Genomic DNA, 25,103 nt, shown 5'->3' on the forward strand with positions numbered 1-25,103 from the left:
TGAATATTAGTGAGGGAGAGATGGAAGTGGAGGAAGAGATGCTGGAGATAATCACACCCAGGGCCACTGTGGGAAGTCACTGGACAGCGGGCACTGCCTGGGGGGCATCACCCATACTGTCGACGATGATCCAATGGTCAACCACCACTCCCCAGCCACATGTAGGCCTTCTGGACTACGAACAACTGAGGATGTTGTCCTGGAGCTGTATGCCGGAGGAAGAGAGTCTCCCTCATTTCAAGGAGAGAAAACCTCCCAATGTGACCAGCGCAGTAGCAACACTTCCTGATAAGGGCTAACAGGCCTGTGTGTAGATGATCCGTGCTCTAGTCCCTGTCAGGATGGTCTCTGAGAGAGAGGCAGAATGTGTTGAGCCCGATGTTGGTGTGGCGGAGGTAAGGCTGGAAAAGCCAAAGGTACCCCCAAATAAATTGGTGGAGAATAGAACAGGACAGGACATCCTTAATTCTCCGCCGACTTGAAGGGAAGCTCTACCCAGACCGAATGTTAGGGCTGAAGTTATGTCCAGTAGCTGAGGGAAAGACTAACTGTTGTGCCCTATCCCACATACTTTACTGTAATGATTGCAAACTGCTCCGCAATCGTTTGACTGTCAAAGTATTTGGTGTCCCCTGGATTGTGTGCTGCATTTCTGGAAGATGGAAACCTGGAGCCAGTAGAGGCCTATGGCCCACAAGTAAGTGTGATGGACCCCACAAGAAGCAGCACACCGGACTGGGACACAATTTTCCTGTAGGGTGCCAGAGCGTGTAGAAGCAGCAGCTCATCCACGACTACCTCAGTCAGTAACCTTACAATTGTAAACTGATCAAACATGCCATCTGAGAAGACAAAGCTTTGAGCAAATTTTGTCTGAATCCTACCACTAGTAGTAGGTACGATAAGGGTTTTCAAGGTAATGGGAACTTTTTTCTTTGTTTGTTTTAGGGGGGGTGAACCTGGAAGTTGAACTGAAGCTCTGATGATGTCAGCTCTTCTTATAAGTTCCCTCTTGTACTTTCCAGGGCTCGTCTCGTTAGGAGGAGGTTTCAGTTATACAATTGCAATTTCCATGAATTTATAGTAAGAACAAATGTATGCCACATTATATTGGGAACGAAATGATAATGGAGACTGATTATCTCGAGTTCACACATCACCCTATATTATGATCACTGTTATATGTAGCTATATCTTCATTGTGATCACAAAGAACAGATCACTACCTCCCACAAGATCAACACACTACTCTATGACTGCGGTCAACAATCCCGTCCTATAATAGTTGTTTAGAATGCTAGAACATGTAGAGTAATACAACTGCCACTATTGCATGTAGTCCTGTCATAACTTACTTAATCACATGAATTAATAGATCACTTTCTGCTAGAAGTTCAGCATACTCCTCTCCTGCTGCTATTATTCCCATTGGTCTACAAGTTCTTTTAATACTGCTAACCAACAGCACAGCCTCCATTATGTACAGACTTGGCCTAACTTCCTGAGTCACAAGAAGGAACAAGTCACTGTCTACCAAAAATTCTACTCACTCCTTCCCTGCTGTCGTGACCATTCTCATCATAAGATAGTAGGAATGGAAAAACATGTAAACTGAATAAATAGGACTGCCTCTATCACATTAGTCCTTACATCATCATAATAATTTACCGATTACTGTCTGACACAAGATGAACACACTCCTCTCCTGCTGCTGATCATGCTCAATCGTCTACATGTTCTTATATCGCTGGTAAAAGAAGAGCTGGAGAAGGGCATCATGGTTGTGCAGGGGGTATGATATATTACGTTTATACCTTTGCCTTGCTCTCTCGTCCTGATGCCGTATATTATCAGTATTGGTCAATTTGTTAACGTATGTTGGTACTGCTACACGATTTAGCATTTTACCACTCTTATACAATGGTACAGCTACACTGTTTAGGGGTATTACTGTGCTTTGTTTCATATATATACTGTATATATATACACTCACCGGCCACTTTATTAGGTACACCATGCTAGTAACGGGTTGGACCCCCTTTTGCCTTCAGAACTGCCTCAATTCTTCGTGGCATAGATTCAACAAGGTGCTGGAAGCATTCCTCAGAGATTTTGGTCCATATTGACATGATGGCATCACACAGTTGCCGCAGATTTGTCGGCTGCACATCCCAAAGATGCTCCATACAAGGCAGGATGGATCCATGCTTTCATGTTGTTTACGCCAAATTCTGACCCTACCATCCGAATGTCGCAGCAGAAATCGAGACTCGTCATCATACCAAGCAACGTTTTTCCAATCTTCTACTGTCCAATTTCGATGAGCTTGTACAAATTGTAGCCTCAGTTTCCTGTTCTTAGCTGAAAGGAGTGGTACCCGGTGTGGTCTTCTGCTGCTGTAGCCCATCTGCCTCAAAGTTCGACGCACTGTGCGTTCAGAGATGCTCTTAGGCCTACCTTGGTTGTAACGGGTGGCGATTTGAGTCACTGTTGCCTTTCTATCAGCTCGAACCAGTCTGCCCATTCTCCTCTGACCTCTGGCATCAACAAGGCATTTCCGCCCACAGAACTGCCGCTCACTGGATTTTTTTTCTTTTTCGGACCATTCTCTGTAAACCCTAGAGATGGTTGTGCGTGAAAATCCCAGTAGATCAGCAGTTTCTGAAATACTCAGACCAGCCCTTCTGGCACCAACAACCATGCCACGTTCAAAGGCACTCAAATCACCTTTCTTCCCCATACTGATGCTCGGTTTGAACTGCAGGAGATTGTCTTGACCATGTCTACATGCCTAAATGCACTGAGTTGCCGCCATGTGATTGGCTGATTAGAAATTAAGTGTTAACAAGAAGTTGGACAGGTGTACCTAATAAAGTGGCCGGTGAGTATATATATATATATATATATATATATATATATATATATATATATATATATATATATATATATATATATATATATATATATATATATATATATATATATATATATATATATAATGGAAACAGCACAATGCTCACCAATGGGTGCCAAGCCTCCCGGGCAGGACGGTCCACTCATCCACCCAAATAACACATCAGGTAAAAAATGAAGGCAGCACTCCAATTCTTAAAACTGTAGAAAACTTGTGAAGTTTATTTCAGCCCCACATCTCATACAACGTTTCGGCTCACACTGAGCCTTTCTCATGGCTTGAGAAAGGCTCAGTGTGAGCCGAAACGTCGTATGAGATGTGGGGCTGAAATAAACTTCACAAGTTTTCTACACTTTTAAGAATTGGAGTGCTGCCTTCATTTTTTACCTGATATCTATATATATATATATAATTGTCTAAGGGTTTCTCTGTCTGTCTGTCTGTCTGTCTGTCTGTCCTGGAAATCCCACGTCTCAATCAGCGACGGGCACAGCATGGCGACGATGATGTCATAATGGACGGGCGACGGGCACAGTATCGACGTAGATGTCATAATGGTTGCCATGGCGACGATGATATCATAAAGGTTGCCTCGACCAATCAGCGACGGGCACAGTCTGCCGCGAATTCTGGAATCATCATTGTCCATATACTACGGGGACATGCATATTCTAGAATACCCGATGCATTAGAATCGGGCCACAGTCTAATATATATATATATATATATATATATATATATATATATATATATATATATATATATATATACGTATATATATATGTTATACGTTCTACTGTTGTATTATTGCTTTGTGTAGAGTAGGGAAAGCGTAGTGTCCAATTATGGCCACTAGATGGGGGCACTATAGCATTCATAGTGTATACAGGAAGTAAGTGTAAGTGGATGGTTAATTGTAGGAGGGGCTGCTGTGTGGTAAGCAAGTGTGTTATGTTAGGCAAACTCAGAAGGGCCTAAGCGCCCAAAGAGTCCACACGAGCTCTAGGCCCAGAACACCACAGCAGTCACGTAATGTTTGAAAAGAGAACTCAGCCATTCAGAGTCCTATAGGGACAGAAGGACAGTGTACAGCAGCCGAGTTACAGTAGCTTGGAGTGGAGGAAAGGAAGCAGTCCGGGAAAGTACAGGGCACAGATGGTCAAGATGTGGCAGATTATTGCATGGGCAGACGCTCTCAGATCCGGCGCGAAACGGATGAGGGAAACCCCAGAAATAGTGAGTCTGGACAAGGCGAACGCTGCGGTACTGCCTACGGCGTTATTACCCCATAATATACTGAAGGACGTGGAACTGAGTACAGGGAAGATCCAGGATGTGTACTGTATGTAGCCTGCAAAGTGTATCGAGTAAAGTTCTTTGTTTTGTATTTGAACCACATTGTGTCTCAATTCTTGTGAAGTCGATTACAGAAAGTCCCCAGCACCGCAGAGGAATCCCTGACGGTGTGGTGAGAGAAGACACAGGTATGCTGATGGAAGAATGTTAATTTTCTGTGAGAGGAGGCCAGGACACAGAGGCCCTGGTGTCTTCGGCCATGACTACGGTCCTGGCTGAACCCTACAGTTTGAAGAATAGAAGGAACAAGGCGAAGAGGAATACTAGCAACCTGATGGCTTAATACTATCAAGATAACAGAGGAGAAGACCCTGGGGGACCTATCTAGGCTTGCATAAGATCAATGTTCACATCATGGCTTGAGAGTGAGCCAAAGGCCATTAAAAAAAACAACAACAAAACCTGTAGAACTGTAGAGGACAGCCTCTATCTTATGATGAACCGCCATAGACATTAGTTGTCGGCCTCACAGACATCTCGACTGGCTCTTCCATACATAGGAGAGCTTGTTCAGCATGTCTGGCGATGGTTTATGCTTGCGAGACAATATGATCGATAGCCCGAGATTGGATATGCCGGATTTATATTTCCCCTAACAATAAGTTGTCTAAGGCTTCCATAGATATGAGACTGTCGGCCAAACCCTTCATTATCAGTTAGTCCGGCTGACAGTCTAATTTGTATTGGGTGGGATTGATGGGGCTTAAGTCACATAGTTGGACGAGTCACCCCTCATCTGCTGCTGTCATGATTTCCGTCATATGATTGCTCAAATGCTATAACATGTAGATTAACATTGCTTCTAATTACATGTGGTCCAGGTCACTGTCTCTCACAAGATCAACATACTCCTCCCCTGCTGCTGTTATCATTCTCAATGGTCTATATGTTCTTTTATCAGTGCTAACGGAACAGGACAGCCTATATCTCATATAGACCTCTCATAACTTACTAAGTCACCTAAAGGGACAGGTCACCATCTCCCAAAAAAGTCAGTACACTCCTCTCCCGATGCTATCATCATTCATATGATCTCACTAGCTCCATCACAAAAAAAACAGTACTACCATTCAGCTTTTACGCTGTACATTCATGGTCATCTCTGGGTTGCTCCTTCAGTGTCAGCACAATAAAGCATTGTCTTGGTTCAGCTGGATAGATGAGGCCATGTGCAACCATGTAGACTGAACCAATTATACATATATAAATCAAATTAAACATTGTGCTAAAACATAAAGTGGTATTCTTATCTAAGTGATGACATACTCCTAGGACAGACCATCACTTTTATGATCTGTGGACATCTGATTTCCGTGAGTCCTACCGATTCTGAGATTGAAGGGGCTTTAGCACTAAATTAGGCCTCGCAAAGGTTTCTCTTCATGATGGCCTCTTACAGTCCTTGAGGGTATGGGAACTGAAAATATCCTCTTCACTTAAGGTAGGGTGGTACTGCAGAGTGATCGGTCAGGAGCCACTCTCCTGGGAATCCTTAAAAAGTGGAAGCAGTCCTCAGTGCTGTAGCCATTTCATTCTCAGGATCGGTGGAGGTCCTAGATGTTGGACAAAAAGTAATGGATGTCTTAGTGCTATGGCTTCTCTTAATAAAATGGGAATAATGACAATCCATATTCGCTCCTCATTTGTAAAAACTGTAAGAAAACCTGGTCGCTTATAGCAACCAATCAGAGCACAGCATACATTTACAAAAAAATGTTGTGTATTTACCTCACGTCCTTGCTCATCAATGATAGAGATGTAGTTGGGATTTGATTCATTGGGGTACGACAGTAAAATATCATAAGGGACCAGTTCCACTTTATCCAATCCATAATCCTTCCACTGGGTTTGGATTTGTTTCGCAAGAAGGAAATTCTCTTCTGTTCCGGCTAAATGAGGAACCCGACTAAAATTACTGAAAAAGAAAAAATTAATATTTACCTCACAAATGCTGCTAACCACAGAACAAGTATTAACCGAATTTTCTGTTATGGCCATTTTTCATTCCCCCTCACACACCACGTTCTGCTGTGAACCATAACTTAATTTTTTTATGAGACCATTCATACCCATATGTCGGCTTGTTTATTTATGGGACGAATCTTGTTACATCGTGAACAAAATCAAGCGCAATTTTGGGCATAGATATGATGTTTTAATCCTTATTTGCATTGTATGAGGGAAGAGTGGAGACTGATATGGCATTATTATTTCTAACGCTTTGATATTTTTGGCCTTATGGTGTTTATCTTCCAGGTTTAACTTTCTTGGATTTTAATAAATTGGACTTTTACGGACAAGACTATACCAAATATGATTTCTTTTTAATGTCTCTTTATTTAGAGGGAGAGATACAATTCTTTTTTAATTCTACTTTTTCAATCCCCATAAAGCACTTGAATTCGTGATCATCTGATCATTTGTTATATATATATATATATATATATATATATATATATATATATATATATATATAAAAAAAAAAGAAAAACTGAAATATCACATGGTCATAAGTATTCAGACCCTTTGCTCAGACACTCATATTTAAGTCACATGCTGACCATTTCTTTCTCATCCTTGAGATGGCTCTACTCTTTCATTGGAGTCCAACTGTGTTTAATTGAACTCATAGGAATTGATTTGGAAAGGCACATACCAGTCTATATAAGACCTCACAGCTCACAGTGCATGTCAGACCAAATGAGAATCATGAGGTCAAAGGAACTGGCCAAGGAGCTCAGAGACAGAATTGTGGCAAGGCACAGATCTGACCAAGGTTACAACAGAATTTCTGCAGTACTCAAGGTTCCTAAGAGCATAGTGGCCTCCGTAAACCTTAAATGGAAGAAGTTTGGAACCACCAGAAGTCTTCCTAGACCTGGCCGTCCAGCTAAACTGAGCAATCATGGGAGAAGAGCCTTGATGAAAGGTAAAGAAGAACCCCAAGATCACTGTGGCTGAGCTCCAGAGATGCAGTAGGGAGATGGGAGACAGTTCCACAAAGTCAGCTATCACTGCAGCCCTCCACCAGTCGGGCCTTTTTGGCAGAGAGGCCAGACAGAAGCCTCTCCTTAGTGCAAGACATATGAAAGCCTGCATAGGGTTTGCTAAAAAAAACACATGAAGGACTCCCAGACTATGAGAAATAAGATTCTCTGGTGTGATGAGACAAAGACCTTTTTGGTGATAATTCTAAGTGGTATGTGTGGAGAAAACCAGGCACTGCTCATCACCTGCCCATACAATCCCAACAGTGATACATGGTGGTGGCAGCATCATGCTATGGGGGTGTTTTTCAGCTGCGGGATAAGGATAACTGGTTGTCATTGAAGTAAACATGAATGCGGCCAACTACAGAGATATCCTGGATGTAAACCTCTTCCAGAGTGCTCTGGACCTCAGACTTGGCCGAAGGTTCACCTTCCAACAGGACAATGACCCTAAGCACACAGCTAAAATAACAAAGGAGCGGCTTCAGAACAACTCTGTGACCATTCTTGACTGGCCCAGCCAGAGCCCTGACCTAAACCCAATGGAGCATCTCTGGAGAGACCTGCAAATGGCGTCCACCAACGTTCACCATCCAACCTGACGGAACTGGAGAGGATCTGCAAGGAAGAATGGCCGAGGATCCCCAAATCCAGGGGTGAAAAACTTGTTGCATCATTCCCAAGAAGACTCATGGCTGTACTAGCTCCAAAGGGGCTTCTACTCAATACTGAGCAAAGGGTCTGAAGACTTATTACCATGTGATATTTCAGTTTTTATTTTTTAATAAATTTGCAAAAATTTCTACATTTCTTTTTTTTCAGTCAAGATGGGGTGCAGAGTGTACAGTAATGAGAAAAAAGGAACTTTTCCGAATTACCAAATGGCTGCAATGAAACAAAGAGTGAAAAATTAAAAGGGGTCTGAATACTTTCCGTACCTGCTGTATACAGTATGTAAAAAATTGTATCAAATACCACATGCGAACTTGGGGCAGGTGTGACTATTTTTGGAAGACAGCAGCCATTTTTTTCTTTTTAATCCTGGGCAATCCACTGCAACTTGCCATTTTTATCTGCAAAATTCTTCCCTAAAAACAGAGAAATTATGTGCCGAGTGAGAATAAAAAAAAAATAAATAAATAAAAAAATCAGAATCTCATCATTTAATGACAGATTCATTAATCCTTTCTGGGTGTATAGTAAAACAAAACATAATAAACAAATGTTCTTTGTGCCATAAATGAAACAATAGAAACAAAAAGTTCCTTGTTCTGGGTCTTCAATACACAGTAACTACACACTTCTTCTAAATGTAGACATAAATGGTATTTAGTCTGGGATTAAAAGGCACCCTATCTGTCATCTAATGCTACCTGAACCACAGGCAGCATGAAAATTAGAGGAGTCATTCTTAAAGAAAGGTTACATTTAATTAACGAGCCAGGCACGTAGCAAAAGATCCCTCTATTAGAAGAGAAGTCTTCCAGTTGGCTCCCTCTGGCTTTACCCTACCCAACTTGGCTTGATTGACAGACAAGGAGAAGCTAATGGCCCTCGTTCTACTGGTTGGAAAATTTCAGAGAGTTACCACAGCGGACCCCCATCTTCATGTCTTACAGCCTCACGTGATGTGACAGTTCTTGAGGATCAAGCCTCGAAACGTTCCACATGAGTTTGTGAATCATGTCTGATGACACCTGTGTGCGTTTTGAGGACAGGGTTTGTCATATCAGGGCTACAGGCATGGACCTAAATGAGGATTACAGGAATCTGTGTGACAGAGCAGATGAATAACGAAAAACAGATAATTTTGATGCCTCAAATCAGTACATTTGAGCTATGCCTTTGATATCCCTAAACCTCCCAGAAACGCTTACTTTGGGTCAAAGTTTACACACTCTCCACATATTTTGGGGTTCATTTCCCAAGGTTGTCCAAGGTTAAAAGAAAATAAAAATCAGATTGGAAAAAATATGGTACATCAAGTCTTAAAGAGGTTTCCTCAAGATCAATCTTCAGGGGTGTGCTGCTCCTCTGTCTCCGGGCTTCTTGCTTCTCGGGGGCGGTGCTCTTCTGAAGATTCATAAGCATGGTTGGTCCATACTGCGCACTCTCCAATGCTGCAAGCTATGCCTCTGCAGCATCAGTGGAGCACAGGGGCACTGAAGCTGGCAAGATCCAACAATTGCAAGCTCTATAACGATGACCTTATTAGCGCTGCACTCTTTAACTAGCAGAACAGCCATCGCTCATAGGCAATGAGCAGGAAACTATGGCATTATAAAATCTATTCTTGGGAATGGGGAGAAGTTTTAATACCAAATGTATTGCAAAGCTGCTTGATGTTACAAGTAATTTGCAATTTTACCCATTTATGTTGAGATAACCCCATTAAGTTAACTATGTGACAGCAGACTTGTGAATCCTCAAATCACGCTCAACGTACACTGTCAAGATTCCACGGTGTCGGCGGTGAGACTAGGCGGTCATGTGACCACAATAGACATACTTCCAGCCACATTCCGACTAGACAGGCGCAGTTTTGCCCAATTCACTTGCATTGGCCGGGAATATGCAGATCATATACTTGTGGTCACATGAACGTCTAGGCTCACCACCAGCATCGTAGAATCCTGAAGGCACGCTCTGGGAGGATTCAGAAGTCAGAGTAACTGCAGAGTTTTGTGGCAGCCCCCTTAAGGACAGTCTACTAAAAAAAAACGTAGGAGGCTTTACATGTGTAGCATATTAGACACTCACATGTGTATTCCCATTGAAAACATTTGTATAATCTACATATGCATAGGAGAATAGGAGCTGAAATATGTCCACCTCAAGCCCACAGTCGTTTTATAGATCTGTTTTGGATGGAACGCTAATATGGATCCCATAAAGATGAACTGGAAGGCTGCATGTCCTTCATTTTATACGTAAGAAAAAGAAAACACATAGAAGCCTCCATCAGATGCCATATTGGAAGACATGCGTCTATGGAAAGATCTCAACAAATGTATATGACCCGATGAAGCACTTTAAGCAGCAAATAGAGGCCATGTGGCTTTGTACTAGGGAATCTTACAGACGCCATTCACATGGCTCATCAGTGAAGGTCAAAATGATTGCACTGATGAAGAACGTGATCTCCACCTCCACCACCGATTTCTATAAAGTAATTCCAATATGGAACCTAAAATGCTTCTATGGAGGTTTTTATTATTAAATCAACAAAGCTAAGAATAGACATAAAACCCCAGCGATTCACCTCTCGTACTGGTGCTGCTCCTTTATAATCAGCTTTATGTCTCCCACTGATTTCTTGTGATTACAGAAGAGACCAGAGAACCCATTTCCACAGGTCCTGTAGTGGACAAGCCCTTTAATTGGTGTTTCATAAATCTGTTTGCTCTTATTATCTCATACTTTAGTTACCAACATTGGTGTTGACAAATCAATGATGCCTTAGTCCCCCGATGATCCTCTCCGGAATTGGTCAAGTCAGGTCCGTAAACTCTAATTCACGGATGGGGTTTGTGTAAACCCTGTGCCTCTTCATCTGGGACATAGTCAATTTCAGCATCGTTGCCATGTATGATACCTGTGAACTTTCCTAATAAAAGAAGAGACTTCTTGGAATCCCAGAACAGTTGAAAGATTTCCAATAGCTGCTAAAGCCTAACAAAGTCTCCCGGAAAGCAGCATTTCTGAAACGTCCATTGTGAATGGTGCCAGTGGAGCGCCCCCACACCGCCGCAGGGCCGAGGGGTACCCGGAGCCGGGCCTCTGGGATCTCAGTCCTGGGGTTGTCACGGTGGCTAGACCCGGTCCGTGGCCCTGTCTGTCAGTGAGGGACGTCCGTTGCAAATAGGTGCTGTTAACGGTGGTATAGCGGTGCAGTTGTGGGGTGCAGGTCGCCGTAAATAACGAGGACACCAGGTTGCAGTCTCTTTACCTCTTTACTGGAGATCTCTCGGTCCTCAGTCCAGAATCCGGTCCACCAGGCTGCGCAAGTCCGGCCGGTCCAATGGCACTTCCAGAGTTCTCCTCACAGGTGGAAATCAGTGCCTTCCTTCTTAGCGCTTTGTGTTGTAGTCCTTCCCTGCTGTGCTTACGGAAAGTACCCCACAACTGTTGTGTCTGTTTCTTAAGTTCCCTCACAACTCGATTAACTGATCTTCTGCTAATCTTCCGTCCCTTCCTGATGTTACAGTAAGAACGGCACCCGTTTGTCAGGTAGGCCTGGAGTTCTTCCGGGACCCTAGAGACGCCCCTCTCCCGCAATTGCCCCCCAAGACTTCATAGGTGATATGTGGTAGACAGCCCGCCTGAGACTGACTGTCCTGCCGCTGTTTGGAGTATGGCTTAAAGCTGTATATTATTCCACTCCCTCGGCGTTCCGGCCACCGGTAATGCGCCTCAGCAAGGTGCTGCCTCTTTCAACAAAACCCCTGCTGGTATTCTCCTTCTGCTTGATTTCGTTTCTCACTCAGCACAATCTATCTAGCTTCTAATCCTTTCTTAGGGCACCGCCGCTATTCTGAGCAGGCACGGTCCCGTTACGTTCTTTCAATGCCAAGCCTCTGCCAGGATCCCACCCCTGGCAGAGACCCTACTGTCTCTTCCTCCACAACCCTCTCTCTCACTAGGTGTTGCTTCGTTCGATCCAGTCAGCTTTCTCTACTAACTTCCTGCCTGACCCCCAGTTTACCCACTATGGTGGGGAGTGGCCTAATGAATAGCACCCTTAGCTCCCCCCGGAGGCCCAGCTGTGAAACATATTGGTGTCTGTGATACCTGATTGGAGGAACTCCTTCAGTGCCATCGAACGCACCATGGCTCCCCTTAGTGGCGGAGCCACAGTACTGCAACGACCAGGACTCTGGGGCGCTGCACCAGGATGCCCAATTTTCCAACATAGCCCCAGCATCCACTGGCACAGTCAGGGAACGTGGTAAAGGCATTCCTAAAAGTTGGAAAATATGTAGCTGCTATAACAAGGAAAACAGTCTTTGTGAACTCTGTTTCCATCAGTATCTGATTAACTTTTCAGAAGAAGTCCTGAAAGAGACATTGAAAAACTGGAGCAAGTTCAGAGAGGAGCTACCAGGATGGTGAGTGGACTGCAAACTATGTCTTATGAGGAACGGTTACAGGATTTGGGAATGTTTAGCTTGGAAAAAAGAAGAAGAGGAGACTTAATAGCTGTCTACAAATATCTGAAGGGCTGTCACAGTGTGGAGGGATCACCACTATTCTTATTTGCACATGGAAACACGAGAAGCAATGGAATCTAACTGAAAGAGAGAAGATACAGATTAGATATTAGAAAAAACTTTTTGACAGTGAGGGTGATCAGTGAGTGGAACAGGCTGCCACGAGAGGCGTCGAGTTCTCTTTCAAAGGAAGTCTTCAAACAGAGGCTGGACAGACATCTGTGATGACCTTGGAGGTCCCTTCCAACTCTAACATTCTATGATTCTAAAGACTCTAGAATGGCCCCCACAGTCGCCGGACTTGAACAAGCGTAGACATTTTTTATTGTGATTTGTACAAGGTGGTTGCAGCAAACCCAAAATATTAGTGAACTGGAAGTCATTGCCCATGAAGAATCTGCTCAGATTCCTCATTAACGCTGCCAGAGGATGGTGTCAGGCTATGCATCACTTTTACAACAGGTTATAACAGCCAGAAGGGCTCTACTAAATACTAAAGCCACTTGTTATGAAGGGAAGAAATAATTCCAAGACTGCAGTTACAATAGTCAGGAAAAGTGACATTTTGTGGCGAATTTGGAGAACCCTTGTTATACTCGCTATGTTGAGCTATTTATATTGTTCTTGCTCCATTGCAAACAGCAGAAAGGTCATAAATTTAGCAAGTAAACCAAATGTGGAATGCAGGTGAAGGGGGGAGGAATGCAGATGATTTTGATTGCAGCTGAATTTATTTTGACTTTAGATAACCTCAAAATAAAAAAGAAATGCCTTTATGCAACTCGGAGCGTTGGCCATTAATTGCAAGCTTGGTTCATTTAGTGATCAACAATCTGGAGGTTAATAATTACAAACAGGGCAGTTTGACACAAGGCAAATGGGATTGTTACTGTTCATTACTAGATCCTTGTTATAACTCCACACCACACATGCCGGTGGGCCAAAAGGTCACAACAACAAGCTAGAAAAATAAGCTTAGAAGACAAATACTGTTAATCAGAGAGACAGCCCATGCAGTACATTCCTTTAGTTTAACAACCTACCGGCCAGGAAGACAGCGGGCCATAGATTACTGATCTCAGAGGACAGTTTTCTGGGTGATGTTCTGCTGTGATTTTTTTTCGTTTAAAACTATTTTTATTCTGTTATTTTTCCTTTATTTCTTGAGCATTTAAATTTATTTTTTTACAGCAGCTACAAAGTCCTTTGATAGCAATGGACCGGCTCTGACTCGTTGACTGTCATGGAGAGTGTTGTGGGCATGCTTTGTGCAAATTGCGTAGTGCAGTGAGGGGACGGAAGTGAGCTGTGACATCACGTATTGTGAATAGTAGACCCTGTATTATTTATTGTATATAGAGGTGTTATCAGTCATTGTACCGGAGGAGGTGAGCTGTGTCATCACCTATTGCGAATGGTGGATCCTGTGTTATCAGTCATTGTACCGGAGGAGGTGAGCTGTGATATCACCTATTGTGAATGGTGGATCCTGTGTTATCTACTGTATATAGAGGTGTTATCAGTCATTGTACAGGAGGAGGAGGTGAGCTGTGACATCACCTATTGTGAATGGTGGATCCTGTGTTATTTATAGAAGTCCCCATATAAATTATCTAATGTTGGCCGCACCTGCTGATATCAATGGGTACAGGGGCCTCCGCCTCCTTACTCTAGGGAGTGGGCTTTGGGAGATAAGGAGTAGGTGATAAGAGACTAATTTGGCAGTAATGTTCTCCTCTTTTCCATTTGAAAACAATTGATGCCGAACTTTCATGTATATGGAGGAAGTCTGGAGACACGAGTGCTTGGCTGTCAGCTATCATATGTGGAGCGCCCAGTCAGGGCAGTGGGGGTACTCGGTATCGGGTCCTGCGGTTCACAGGGGAATGTCAAGGTGGCTGACCCGGTCTGTGGCCCTGGGACGTCCGTGTAAAAGGGAAAGGTCTTTAAGGGTAATGTTCGTGACGCCACCTGTGTTATTTGGTCAGGGTGACCGACGCTGCTTTAAGGGGTCCGCTGGGGTGATGTTATGGCAGCTAGATGGTGTACCTTCCCACAGGTGAAGTGTATCCCCAGGGCTTCCTGGTGTGTACATGGTGGTATGGTGAGAGGCGCAGTGAAAAACGAGGACACAAGGTTGCAGTCTCTTTACCTTTACTGAAGACTTCAGCATCCACAGTCCAGGGTACCAGATCACAGGGCAGGCAGAGTCCAGTCGGTTTGGAGGCAAGTCCAGAGTCCCCTTGTCCAGGTGGAATTCAGTAGCCTTCCCTTGCGCTGTGGTGGTGTAGTCCCTTACTGCCTATGGCTTCCCATAAGGGTCTCATAGATGTGGTGCTCCGTTCTCTCTGTCCCCCATATAGGATAGGACAATACCCGAATGACTGGTGACTTGAGCCTGTTTATAGGGTCTCTTAGATAACCCGGCTCTGTAGATGTCACCATGCCTCCTGGGTGTAGGTGTGGACAAGTAACCTGCAATTAGCTGTCCTGCCGGTCTCTGAAATAGGGCGTAGAGGTCCTTACTCCCTCGATGTTCTGGCTACCGGGATTCTGCACCTCAGAAGGAGACAGCCTGAGTGGGGCTGGTCCCCTTCTGGTATCCTCTCCTTTGCTTCGACTTCCTTCACACTCACTGCAATACAAATCTGCCTTTCAATGTCTCTTTCTGGGAGCTGCAGCTCTGAGGGCATGCACAGCTCCTTTAACCTTCTGTCCTCCTCAGACTCTGGTCTGGAACTGACAGAACTTCTGTCTGGAGCTCTGCCAGGAACTGAACTAACTTTCCCTACAGACTACCAGTTATATACACTCACCGGCCACTTTATTAGGTACACCATGCTAGTAACGGGTTGGACCCCCTTTTGCCTTCAGAACTGCCTCAATTCTTCGTGGCATAGATTCAACAAGGTGCTGGAAGCATTCCTCAGAGATTTTGGTCCATATTGACATGATGGCATCACACAGTTGCCGCAGATTTGTCGGCTGCACATCCCAAAGATGCTCCATACAAGGCAGGATGGATCCATGCTTTCATGTTGTTTACGCCAAATTCTGACCCTACCATCCGAATGTCGCAGCAGAAATCGAGACTCATCAGACCAAGCAACGTTTTTCCAATCTTCTACTGTCCAATTTCGATGAGCTTGTACAAATTGTAGCCTCAGTTTCCTGTTCTTAGCTGAAAGGAGTGGTACCCGGTGTGGTCTTCTGCTGCTGTAGCCCATCTGCCTCAAAGTTCGACGCACTGTGTGTTCAGAGATGCTCTTAGGCCTACCTTGGTTGTAACGGGTGGCGATTTGAGTCACTGTTGCCTTTCTATCAGCTCGAACCAGTCTGCCCATTCTCCTCTGACCTCTGGCATCAACAAGGCATTTCCGCCCACAGAACTGCCGCTCACTGGATTTTTTTTCTTTTTCGGACCATTCTCTGTAAACCCTAGAGATGGTTGTGCGTGAAAATCCCAGTAGATCAGCAGTTTCTGAAATACTCAGACCAGCCCTTCTGGCACCAACAACCATGCCACGTTCAAAGGCACTCAAATCACCTTTCTTCCCCATACTGATGCTCGGTTTGAACTGCAGGAGATTGTCTTGACCATGTCTACATGCCTAAATGCACTGAGTTGCCGCCATGTGATTGGCTGATTAGAAATTAAGTGTTAACAAGAAGTTGGACAGGTGTACCTAATAAAGTGGCCGGTGAGTGTATATATACACTCACTGGCCACTTTATTAGGTACACCTGTCCAACTTCTTGTTAACACTTAATTTCTAATCAGCCAATCACATGGCGGCAACTCAGTGCATTTAGGCATGTAGACATGGTCAAGACAATCTCCTGCAGTTCAAACTGAGCATCAGTATGGGGAAGAAAGGTGATTTGAGTGCCTTTGAACGTGGCATGGTTGTTGGTGCCAGAAGGGCTGGTCTGAGTATTTCAGAAACTGCTGATCTACTGGGATTTTCATGCACAACCATCTCTAGGGTTTACAGAGAATGGTCCGAAAAAGAAAAAAAATCCAGTGAGCGGCAGTTCTGTGGGCGGAAATGCCTTGTTGATGCCAGAGGAGAATGGGCAGACTGGTTCGAGCTGATAGAAAGGCAACAGTGACTCAAATCGCCACCCGTTACAACCAAGGTAGGCCTAAGAGCATCTCTGAACGCACAGTGCGTCGAACTTTGAGGCAGATGGGCTACAGCAGCAGAAGACCACACCGGGTACCACTCCTTTCAGCTAAGAACAGGAAACTGAGGCTACAATTTGTACAAGCTCATCGAAATTGGACAGTAGAAGATTGGAAAAACGTTGCTTGGTCTGATGAGTCTCGATTTCTGCTGCGACATTCGGATGGTAGGGTCAGAATTTGGCGTAAACAACATGAAAGCATGGATCCATCCTGCCTTGTATGGAGCATCTTTGGGATGTGCAGCCGACAAATCTGCGGCAACTGTGTGATGCCATCATGTCAATATGGACCAAAATCTCTGAGGAATGCTTCCAGCACCTTGTTGAATCTATGCCACGAAGAATTGAGGCAGTTCTGAAGGCAAAAGGGGGTCCAACCCGTTACTAGCATGGTGTACCTAATAAAGTGGCCGGTGAGTGTATATATATGGGGAGTGACCCAATAAATAGGAGCAGAAGCTCCCCCTGGTAGTCTGGAGTGTGAAATGTGTTGCATGTTTGTGATTCCTGGATGCAGTTATCCTTCTTTGCCTCCAAACAAAGCATCACTCTCCCCGAGAGGAAAGCAATACCACTGCGACGACCAGGACCCTGGGGCGCCGCATATGTATGGCCAGCTTTATCCTACCTGCTATGATAATCAGTTGACAGATGTTTCATTTTTTATCTCACAACTAAAATAATAATAAAACCACACATCATCAAAACGAGAGATTTTAATATAAAAACTTGATTTAAACAATCAGACATTTTCGGATGACATGCCTTTTTAGCAGCATTTCCGTCACATAATGATATATGAAATCATTAGGATATTCCTTAATATTAATATGAGGAGGGTCCGATGTCGGGGGTCCCCTGCTGATCTCAAGGAGACTTTTTTTGTGCAACAAGTTTCTCTTCAAGTTACAGGAGTTGCACCGCGGTTCTGAAAGTGGATGGATGTCTGAAAGCGCCACTGGATCCCCACAATGAACAGATATAGCAATAGTACAGCAAAGTCCAATGAAGGAAGCGCCACTTCCATTGCAATAGTTGGAACCAAACTCCTAGTGCGGCAAAATGGTGAAAAAAAAATATTCTGCCACTTTTTTTTTTTTTTTTTGAATACTTAAAACAAAAACATGAATTTGTGATGTCATTTTCCGAGAGCTGTAATTTTTTATTTTTCAGTGAGATTTTGTTTATTTGTGTAGCAAGCGTGATATAATTATAGGACAGATACAAGATTTCAATAGCTTTTTTTGGCATTTTTTTATGGCAGGTGAGAAAGCAAAGTGACCAAAAATGCAATAATGACTTTTTTGTTTTGTTGTACAACATTTACAGTATAGGTAAACATTTTACATTTTTATATATAGACTTACGATATATGGAAATGTCAAATGTGTGTTTATTTCTTAATTTTTAACTGGGGAAATGGGGTAGTGATCAAAATTTTTATTTTTTTTTAATCATTGTTTTTCTTTTTAAAGGGATTCTGACAGCTGACACAACCAATGGCTAATAGAGCATATATTACTCAAACACTGCAGCGTTTCAGAGAAAACATTAATTTATAGAGTAACCGTTGTTGTCATTTCTATTTCATAAATCGATAGCACACATGAAAATGCTGTAATATATGAAGGAAATCCACTACTTTCTCCCCCTGGACTGATCTTTCAGTCTCACTTCTCGGGTTAAAATCTGCACTTTAAGAAGACAGATTTTCCAAGTAATAGGTTAAGAAATAACAGTTGGTGCTCATAAGACTCTACGTAGAAGGGAGCAGGGGAGGAGCACGAAGTAGTTACTAACAGCCTGCTAGAAGTTCACCTGAAATGACAGTGTCGTAAGTGTGTCAGGTTCTCCTGGGAGTTCTGGGGTTAGGTGACCATTACGCATTACGTATTGTGAATTGCAGGTCTTCCATTTAGCCTGTGTGTTTTGTTCCTTATATTAAATGGCCTTTGTTTCCTTTGGCGCTGAAGAGATTAACGACTCTTTGTACGCTGGTAAGAGACATATAGCTCCATCTCACAGCTGCTCCTTATCTCTCTCTTTAGAACCTGGCCAGACCTTCTCATCCGTGCCTGTGAAAGTTTACTTCCTGGCTTGTTGGAGTTGGAGTTTGTAGTTGCTGCTGGAGATTGTTGTTTGCTGTTTTTTGGTGTATGTGTTCTCCATTTTCCTACTTCCATTTGGTTTATACCTTCCTATCCTTCCCTTTATTCATCTCTACTAGTGTTGAGCATTCCGATACCGCAAGTATCGGGTATCGGCCGATATTTGCGGTATTGGAATTCCGATACCGAGTTCCGATACTTTTGCGATATCGGGATACATATTAATGTGTAAAATAAAGAATAATTAAAAATATTGATATACTCACCCCTCCGGCGGCCCCTGGACCTTACCGATGTAACCGGCAGCCTCCGTTCCTAAGAATGAGCGCTTGAAGGACCTTCGATGACGTCACAGCTTGTGATTGGTCGCGTGAGCGGTAGCGTGAGCGGTAACATGAGCGGTCACGCGACCAATCACAAGCTGCGACGTCATCGAAGGTCTTTCACGTGCTCATTCTTAGGAACGGAGGCTGCCGGTTACATCGGTAAGGTCCAGGCTCCGTCGGAGGGGTGAGTATATCAATATTTTTTATTTTTATTCTTTATTTTACACATTAATATGGATCCCAGGGCCTGAAGGAGAGTTTCCTCTCCTTCAGACCCTGGGAACCATCCAGGATACCTTCCGATACTTGGTGTCCCATTGACTTGTATTGGTATCGGGTATCGGTATCGGCGATATCCGATACTTTTCGGGTATCGGCCGATACTATCCGATACCGATACTTTCAAGTATCGGATGGTATCGCTCAACAATAATCTCTACCCCAGGTGAGAGTTTTTGCATGCAAGTTTTGTGTTTGTCTTTTGTGTTTATATACTAACTTATTTGTCCCAGGCCTCCTGGGGTAGGTGGAGGGGAGAGTTTAGGGTATTAATAGGAGCATAGTAAGGTAAGAAACTAAGGTCTCTCTACCTTTAAGAGTACCCCTGGGATATGGATATTTAGGGTCCCACTTCCAGGGACAGTTTGAGGCACCCTTTCCTTACTGAAGACCTTCACAGCGTGATAGTTAACTTTTAAAGTATACCTGTCGTTTAAGGAGAACTTGCAGTAGAATATCTGTGTCCACCTCTAGCTTCTCCTTCCTCCACAGAACTTTATAACACAAACTGTCATCTATTTTCAATGAAGACAGATTTTACCCATAAATTGAGACAGAATGATTAGTCCAGGAGGAAAAAGAAAAGGAAGTTTCTTATTTTCATGTATTTTATTGACTTATAAAAATCAAAAACAAAATAAAAAACAGATACTCTTTGATAGCTGGCCAGGAACCCAGACGCTTGGTTGCCTAATCCAAGAGGTAGGTCCTCAGTGGCTTTTCCCTGATCTGCTCTTTTAAAGGTAACAGACTCCTCTCTATATACAAACTGTAATGCCTGCTGCAGCGCAGTAGCACACTACCTCCATCAGGGGGGTGCCGGTGAAGGAAAACAGGCACACTCACAGTGAAATCACAGAGCAGCAGGCAGGAACCACTAGGTGGTGAAAAAGTAGTCAGAAAAAGCCAGGTCAGCAACAGAGAGGGAACAAAGTACCAGAGGACACAGCAATAGACGTGATAAAAAAAAAGCCAAAGAAGTCAGCCGAACGGGAGAAGGAAAGCCAGAGACGCAAGACAGTCAAACAGGTCAGAGGACAAGCTGAGTCAAATACCAAGGGGTCATAACATGGAGGGCAAGTACTACAATGAGCAAAGTCACAGTGGAACACAGGAAAGGGACCTAGGTAAATGGGCAGAGGACAAATCAGGGTATAACGGGTCAGCTGCTCAAGCCAAAGACAGGAACTATAACTGACACTGCTTTCAGGTAAGAGCAGACTGAAATAGTCAGACAAATCCCAAAACGAGGCAAGGAATATTAGCCCCCGCATGACCATCCCGGGGAGAGAATAATCAGAAACAAACCCCGGACTGGATCATGACACAAACGCATAGTGGAGCGAGACCAGGCAAGGGAACAGCACCAGAACAAGCCAACACGGACGTACCACTTGGTCTAGTTGCCTGGGAGTCTTGGTCCCAGGCTGGCTTTTATACTGTATGTTCACTGCTAAGCATAAGTAAGTACACCCCCTTTGAAAAGTAAGATTTTACTCAATATCTCACTAGACAGAAGAACAATTTAGTAGTCTAAACTTTAGTTTCATTGGGGTGTACTTATCTTTTAAATAGGTTAACCTGTTGCAAAAATATGACTACCGAGTAGTGGGATCTACCCCTAATGCAATTGTAAGACCCAAAAAGGGGGACGTCTCTATCAAATCCCATCCAAATCACAGTATATGGGAAATATCAGTCCATAACCAGTCAGGCGGTGATAGAGGAGACCAAAAAACAAGGGATATTTGAGAACAAGTAAAAATGTTTTGTTACAAAAATCACAATAGTGATATACAAAAATACAATAACATAGACAAAGGAGAGAATTAGGGATAGATGGAAAAATCACTAAAATCTAGAACAGACAACAATCCCTCATAGAATTTTCCTGGAAAGTATTAGGCCCTATGCAGTCCTTGAAGTAATTCTTATGGTAAACAGATATAAATATCGGCTGTGGCCCTACTAAACTGCAGGTAAAATACAAAAAAATGCAGCAACCGATAAATATAGAAGGTCACCATTTATAGGCAGGTGCATGTAGTCATATAATGATCAACAAGACCATACCAGCCAAACCCTTTCAGATAATATACAAATCCTCATAGTGCCATATCAATATCTGGTGAAATTACCTGGAGACATGGCGTAAAACAACACAGGAGCACACGGAGACGTGTACAGGAAAGCCTCGACGCGCGTTTCACCTGCTCAGCTCCGTCAGGAATGGTGATCTTCTATATTTATTGGTTGCTACATTTAATGTGCAAATTGGGGACTCTAGTATATTCCTGCCCTTTTTGGTGATCTATAGATCTACTGGTCTATAGATCTAATTATCTTCTCTGCACTTATTGTGTGCTCATCAACCGTACATTTTGTGTATTTTTACCTCCAATTTAGTAGGGCCACAGCTGATGCTTCTATCTGCTTACCATAGGAATCAACCCAAAGACTGCATAGGGCCCAATACTTTCCAGGAGCACTCTATGAGGGATTGTTGTCTCTTTTAGATGTAAGGATTTTTCTGTCTTTCCTTACTTTTTTTCGCACTTCTCTCCTTTGTCTATGTTATTGTATTTCAGTAACAATAAATTCTTACTTGTTCTAAAAGATCCCATTTTTCTGGGCTCCTCTATCACCGCTGGTTTTGTACTGGTATTTCACCATCTACTATGATTTGGGTGGGATTTGATAGACACCTTTCCCCTTTTGGGGTCACATCATTTTTGCCACATGGCCTTTAATGAATTTGTTAGGAAAATTTCTGGTTTGTGTGTGTGCAAAATAAAGTCCAACGGCCAACATTTGTGTAGTATTTTGTAGTACAATATCCCATAGAAAATGTTGATTCTGAAAGGAAACTAAAAGGTTTTCTGAAAGATCTGTTGGGGTGTACTCATTTATATATTTGTATATTTATATGGATAGAAACATCAGGAATTGATAAATGTGGCATGGGTCCACCATATCTTCGTTATGACACTTACTAGAGATACTGTTTGATATTTTCAGCTTTCAGTTCATCCCAAAATGCTTTTCTCATACTTTGCGGCGTTTGAGAAGGACTGGAGTGTTCACTGGACTTTGCAAACCATCCTAGAAGGAAAGATAAATTATGTAAGGAAAATGAAATATATATTTTATAAAATTGTATTATGTTCGTAAATGTTATACCAGTTGGGTGGATCCCAGTCCTGATTGACTTGGAAACCTTCTGCCTACTTGTTGTGGATCCTCAACTCTTGGAGAACAATTACCAATATAGTCTCCTACTCTGGAGGTCCTGTCTTACAAAGACACCCTATTGACGTAAACGGGCCATATGGAAGACGTTACTTCTCCTGTGGAAAGTTCCCAATTGCTTCCATTTTTTCTTGTGTCACAGTTTACAGCTAAACTCTTCAGTCCCACTGGAGCATTGTGATACTAGATTGTTGAAACCTGTATGAAGGTCAGAATTGGTGAGTGGTCTTTGACCCTGTACACATCTCCTGTCTCAAGGATGGCGCAGTGACAGTAATGTATACAGCAGGGTTAGCTTAAAACAACTTAAAGGGAATTCGTCAGCAAGTTTTTGCTATGTAATCGGAGGACGGCATGATATAGGGGCAGAGACTCTGATTCCAGCAATGTATCACTTGCTGCACTGCTTGCTGTAGTTTTAATGAAATCAATGTTTTAACACTAGGAGATCACTAGAGTACTAGGTGTCTGGTGCCATGTAGTCCTCCTGCTATGTCTATCTCCGCCCTCACCACTGATTGGCAGCTTTCTGACTATGGCCTATGCACAGTGTACGCAGAAAGCTTCCAATCAGTGGTGTGCTTGGGGTTGTACAGGGAACAGCATTCAGATAACTTTTAGAACTGCAGCTGAGAAAACAGGGATTTTATTAAGTCCAGTAAATTATACGTTGCTGGAATCAGGATCTCTGCCCCCTACGTCATCATGCTCTGAGATGATATAGCAAAAACCTAGTGTCTGGATGAAGCAAGTGGAGCGCCCCCACACCGCCGCAGGGCCGAGGGGTACCCGGAGCCGGGCCTCTAGTTCTCAGTCTCGGGGTTGTCACGGTGGCTAGACCCGGTCCGTGGCCCTGTCCGTCAGTGGGGGACGTCCGGTGCAATAGGTGGTAGTAATGGTAGCGATGTAGCGGTGCAGTTGTGGGGTGTAAGTCGCGGTAAATAACGAGGACACCAGGTTGCAGTCTCTTTACCTCTTTACTGGAGATCTCTGAGTCCTCAGTCCAGAATACGGTTCACCAGGCTACGCAAGTCCGGCCGGTCCAATGGCACCTCCAGAGTTCTCCTCTCAGGTGGAAATCTGTGCCTTCCTACTTAGCGCTATGTGTTGTAGTCCTTCCCTGCTGTGCTCTCGGAAAGTGACCCCACAACGGTTGTGTCTGTTTCTTAAGTTCCCTCACAACTCGATTTGATGTTCCTCTGTAATCCACCCCTTCCCTGTATTCAGGTTGGAATGGCACCCGTTTGTCAGGTAGGCCTGGAGTTCTTCCGGGACCCTAGAGACGCCCCTCTCCCGCAATTGCCCCCCAAGACTTCATAGGTGATATGTGGTAGACAGCCCGCCTGAGACCGACTGTCCTGCCGCTGTTTGGAGTATGGCTTGAAGCTGTATTCTAATCCACTCCCTCGGCGTTCCGGCCACCGGTATTGCGCCTCAGCAAGGTGCTGCCTCTTTCAGCACAACCCCTGCTGGTATTCTCCTTCTGCTTGATCTCGTTTCTCACTCAGCACAATCTGTCTCGCTTCTAGTCCTTTCTTGAGTCCCGCCGCTTCCAGGAGCCTGCGCGGACCCGTTACGTTCTTTCAATGCCAAGCCTCTGCCAGGATCCCACCCCTGGCAGAGACCCTACAGTCTCTCCCTTCACAACACCCCCTGCCACAGGGTGTTGCTCCGTTCAATCCCGTCAGCGTTCTCTCTAACTTCCTGCCTGACCCCCAGTTTACCCACTATGGTGGGGAGTGGCCTAATGAATAGCACCCTTAGCTCCCCCCGGAGGCCCAGCTGTGAAACATATTGGTGTCTGTGATACCTGATTGGAGGAACTCCTTCGGTGCCATCGAATGTACCATGGCTCCCCTTAGCGGCGAAGCCACAGCACTGCAACGACCAGGACTCTGGGGCGCTGCACTCCCCCCTGGTTAAACACAGTACTCCGGGACTGGGAAGAAAAACAACAATACAGATTAGCAAAAAGACATACAATTTTGTTGAGTGTAAAACAATAAGCATACTTGAACAGGCTTCCCTTTATGGGAGGTGAGGACACTTTTAACGTTACAAACATGGTCAACATTATAAATTACAGGCTATGCATAACTCCTGTTACCCAACCGGGTATTCTACTTAGTGCAAATTCTGGAACAATAAATTAACATTGCCTTTAAGAAACATACACTCTTAGTTTACCAAAGGCCTTCCTATAATCACATTACAGGGTAAGGTAACTTCACATTCTCCTACTTTGAACCTGCAGGACCGCCTGTCCCTATGGCACCAGACCTACTGCCTCTCCTTTCTTTTACAGGACCGCCCCGTTCAGCCAGGGCCTACTGCCTTTCGCTACTATACATAGTATAGACATAACATTCCTTTCTTTTTAGAGAACTCTGAGCCAGCTCTACTCGGCTCCTTTAAGGACTCACTCTCTAACCCCTACGGGTTCGCCTTCTGTCCTCAGTAACAAAGTAACTTTCTATGGGGAC

The 25,103-nt window shown here is 43.9% G+C and overlaps 1 protein-coding gene across 1 annotated transcript in view; it reads right to left on the bottom strand.

Annotated features, from left to right (window-relative positions):
- Positions 1 to 25,103, bottom strand: part of LOC143817284 (putative N-acetylated-alpha-linked acidic dipeptidase) — a 93,917-nt gene that overhangs the window by 60,116 nt on the left and 8,698 nt on the right. Inside the window, exons 2-3 of the mRNA XM_077298553.1 lie at positions 22,365 to 22,473; positions 5,999 to 6,185 (exon numbers count right to left, since the gene is read on the bottom strand). Coding sequence (XP_077154668.1) covers positions 5,999 to 6,185; positions 22,365 to 22,473 — 296 coding nt within the window. The remainder of the gene's footprint in view (positions 1 to 5,998; positions 6,186 to 22,364; positions 22,474 to 25,103) is intronic.

The sequence above is a fragment of the Ranitomeya variabilis genome, chromosome 3 (assembly GCF_051348905.1).
Source record: "Ranitomeya variabilis isolate aRanVar5 chromosome 3, aRanVar5.hap1, whole genome shotgun sequence".
Classification (NCBI taxonomy): domain Eukaryota; kingdom Metazoa; phylum Chordata; class Amphibia; order Anura; family Dendrobatidae; genus Ranitomeya; species Ranitomeya variabilis.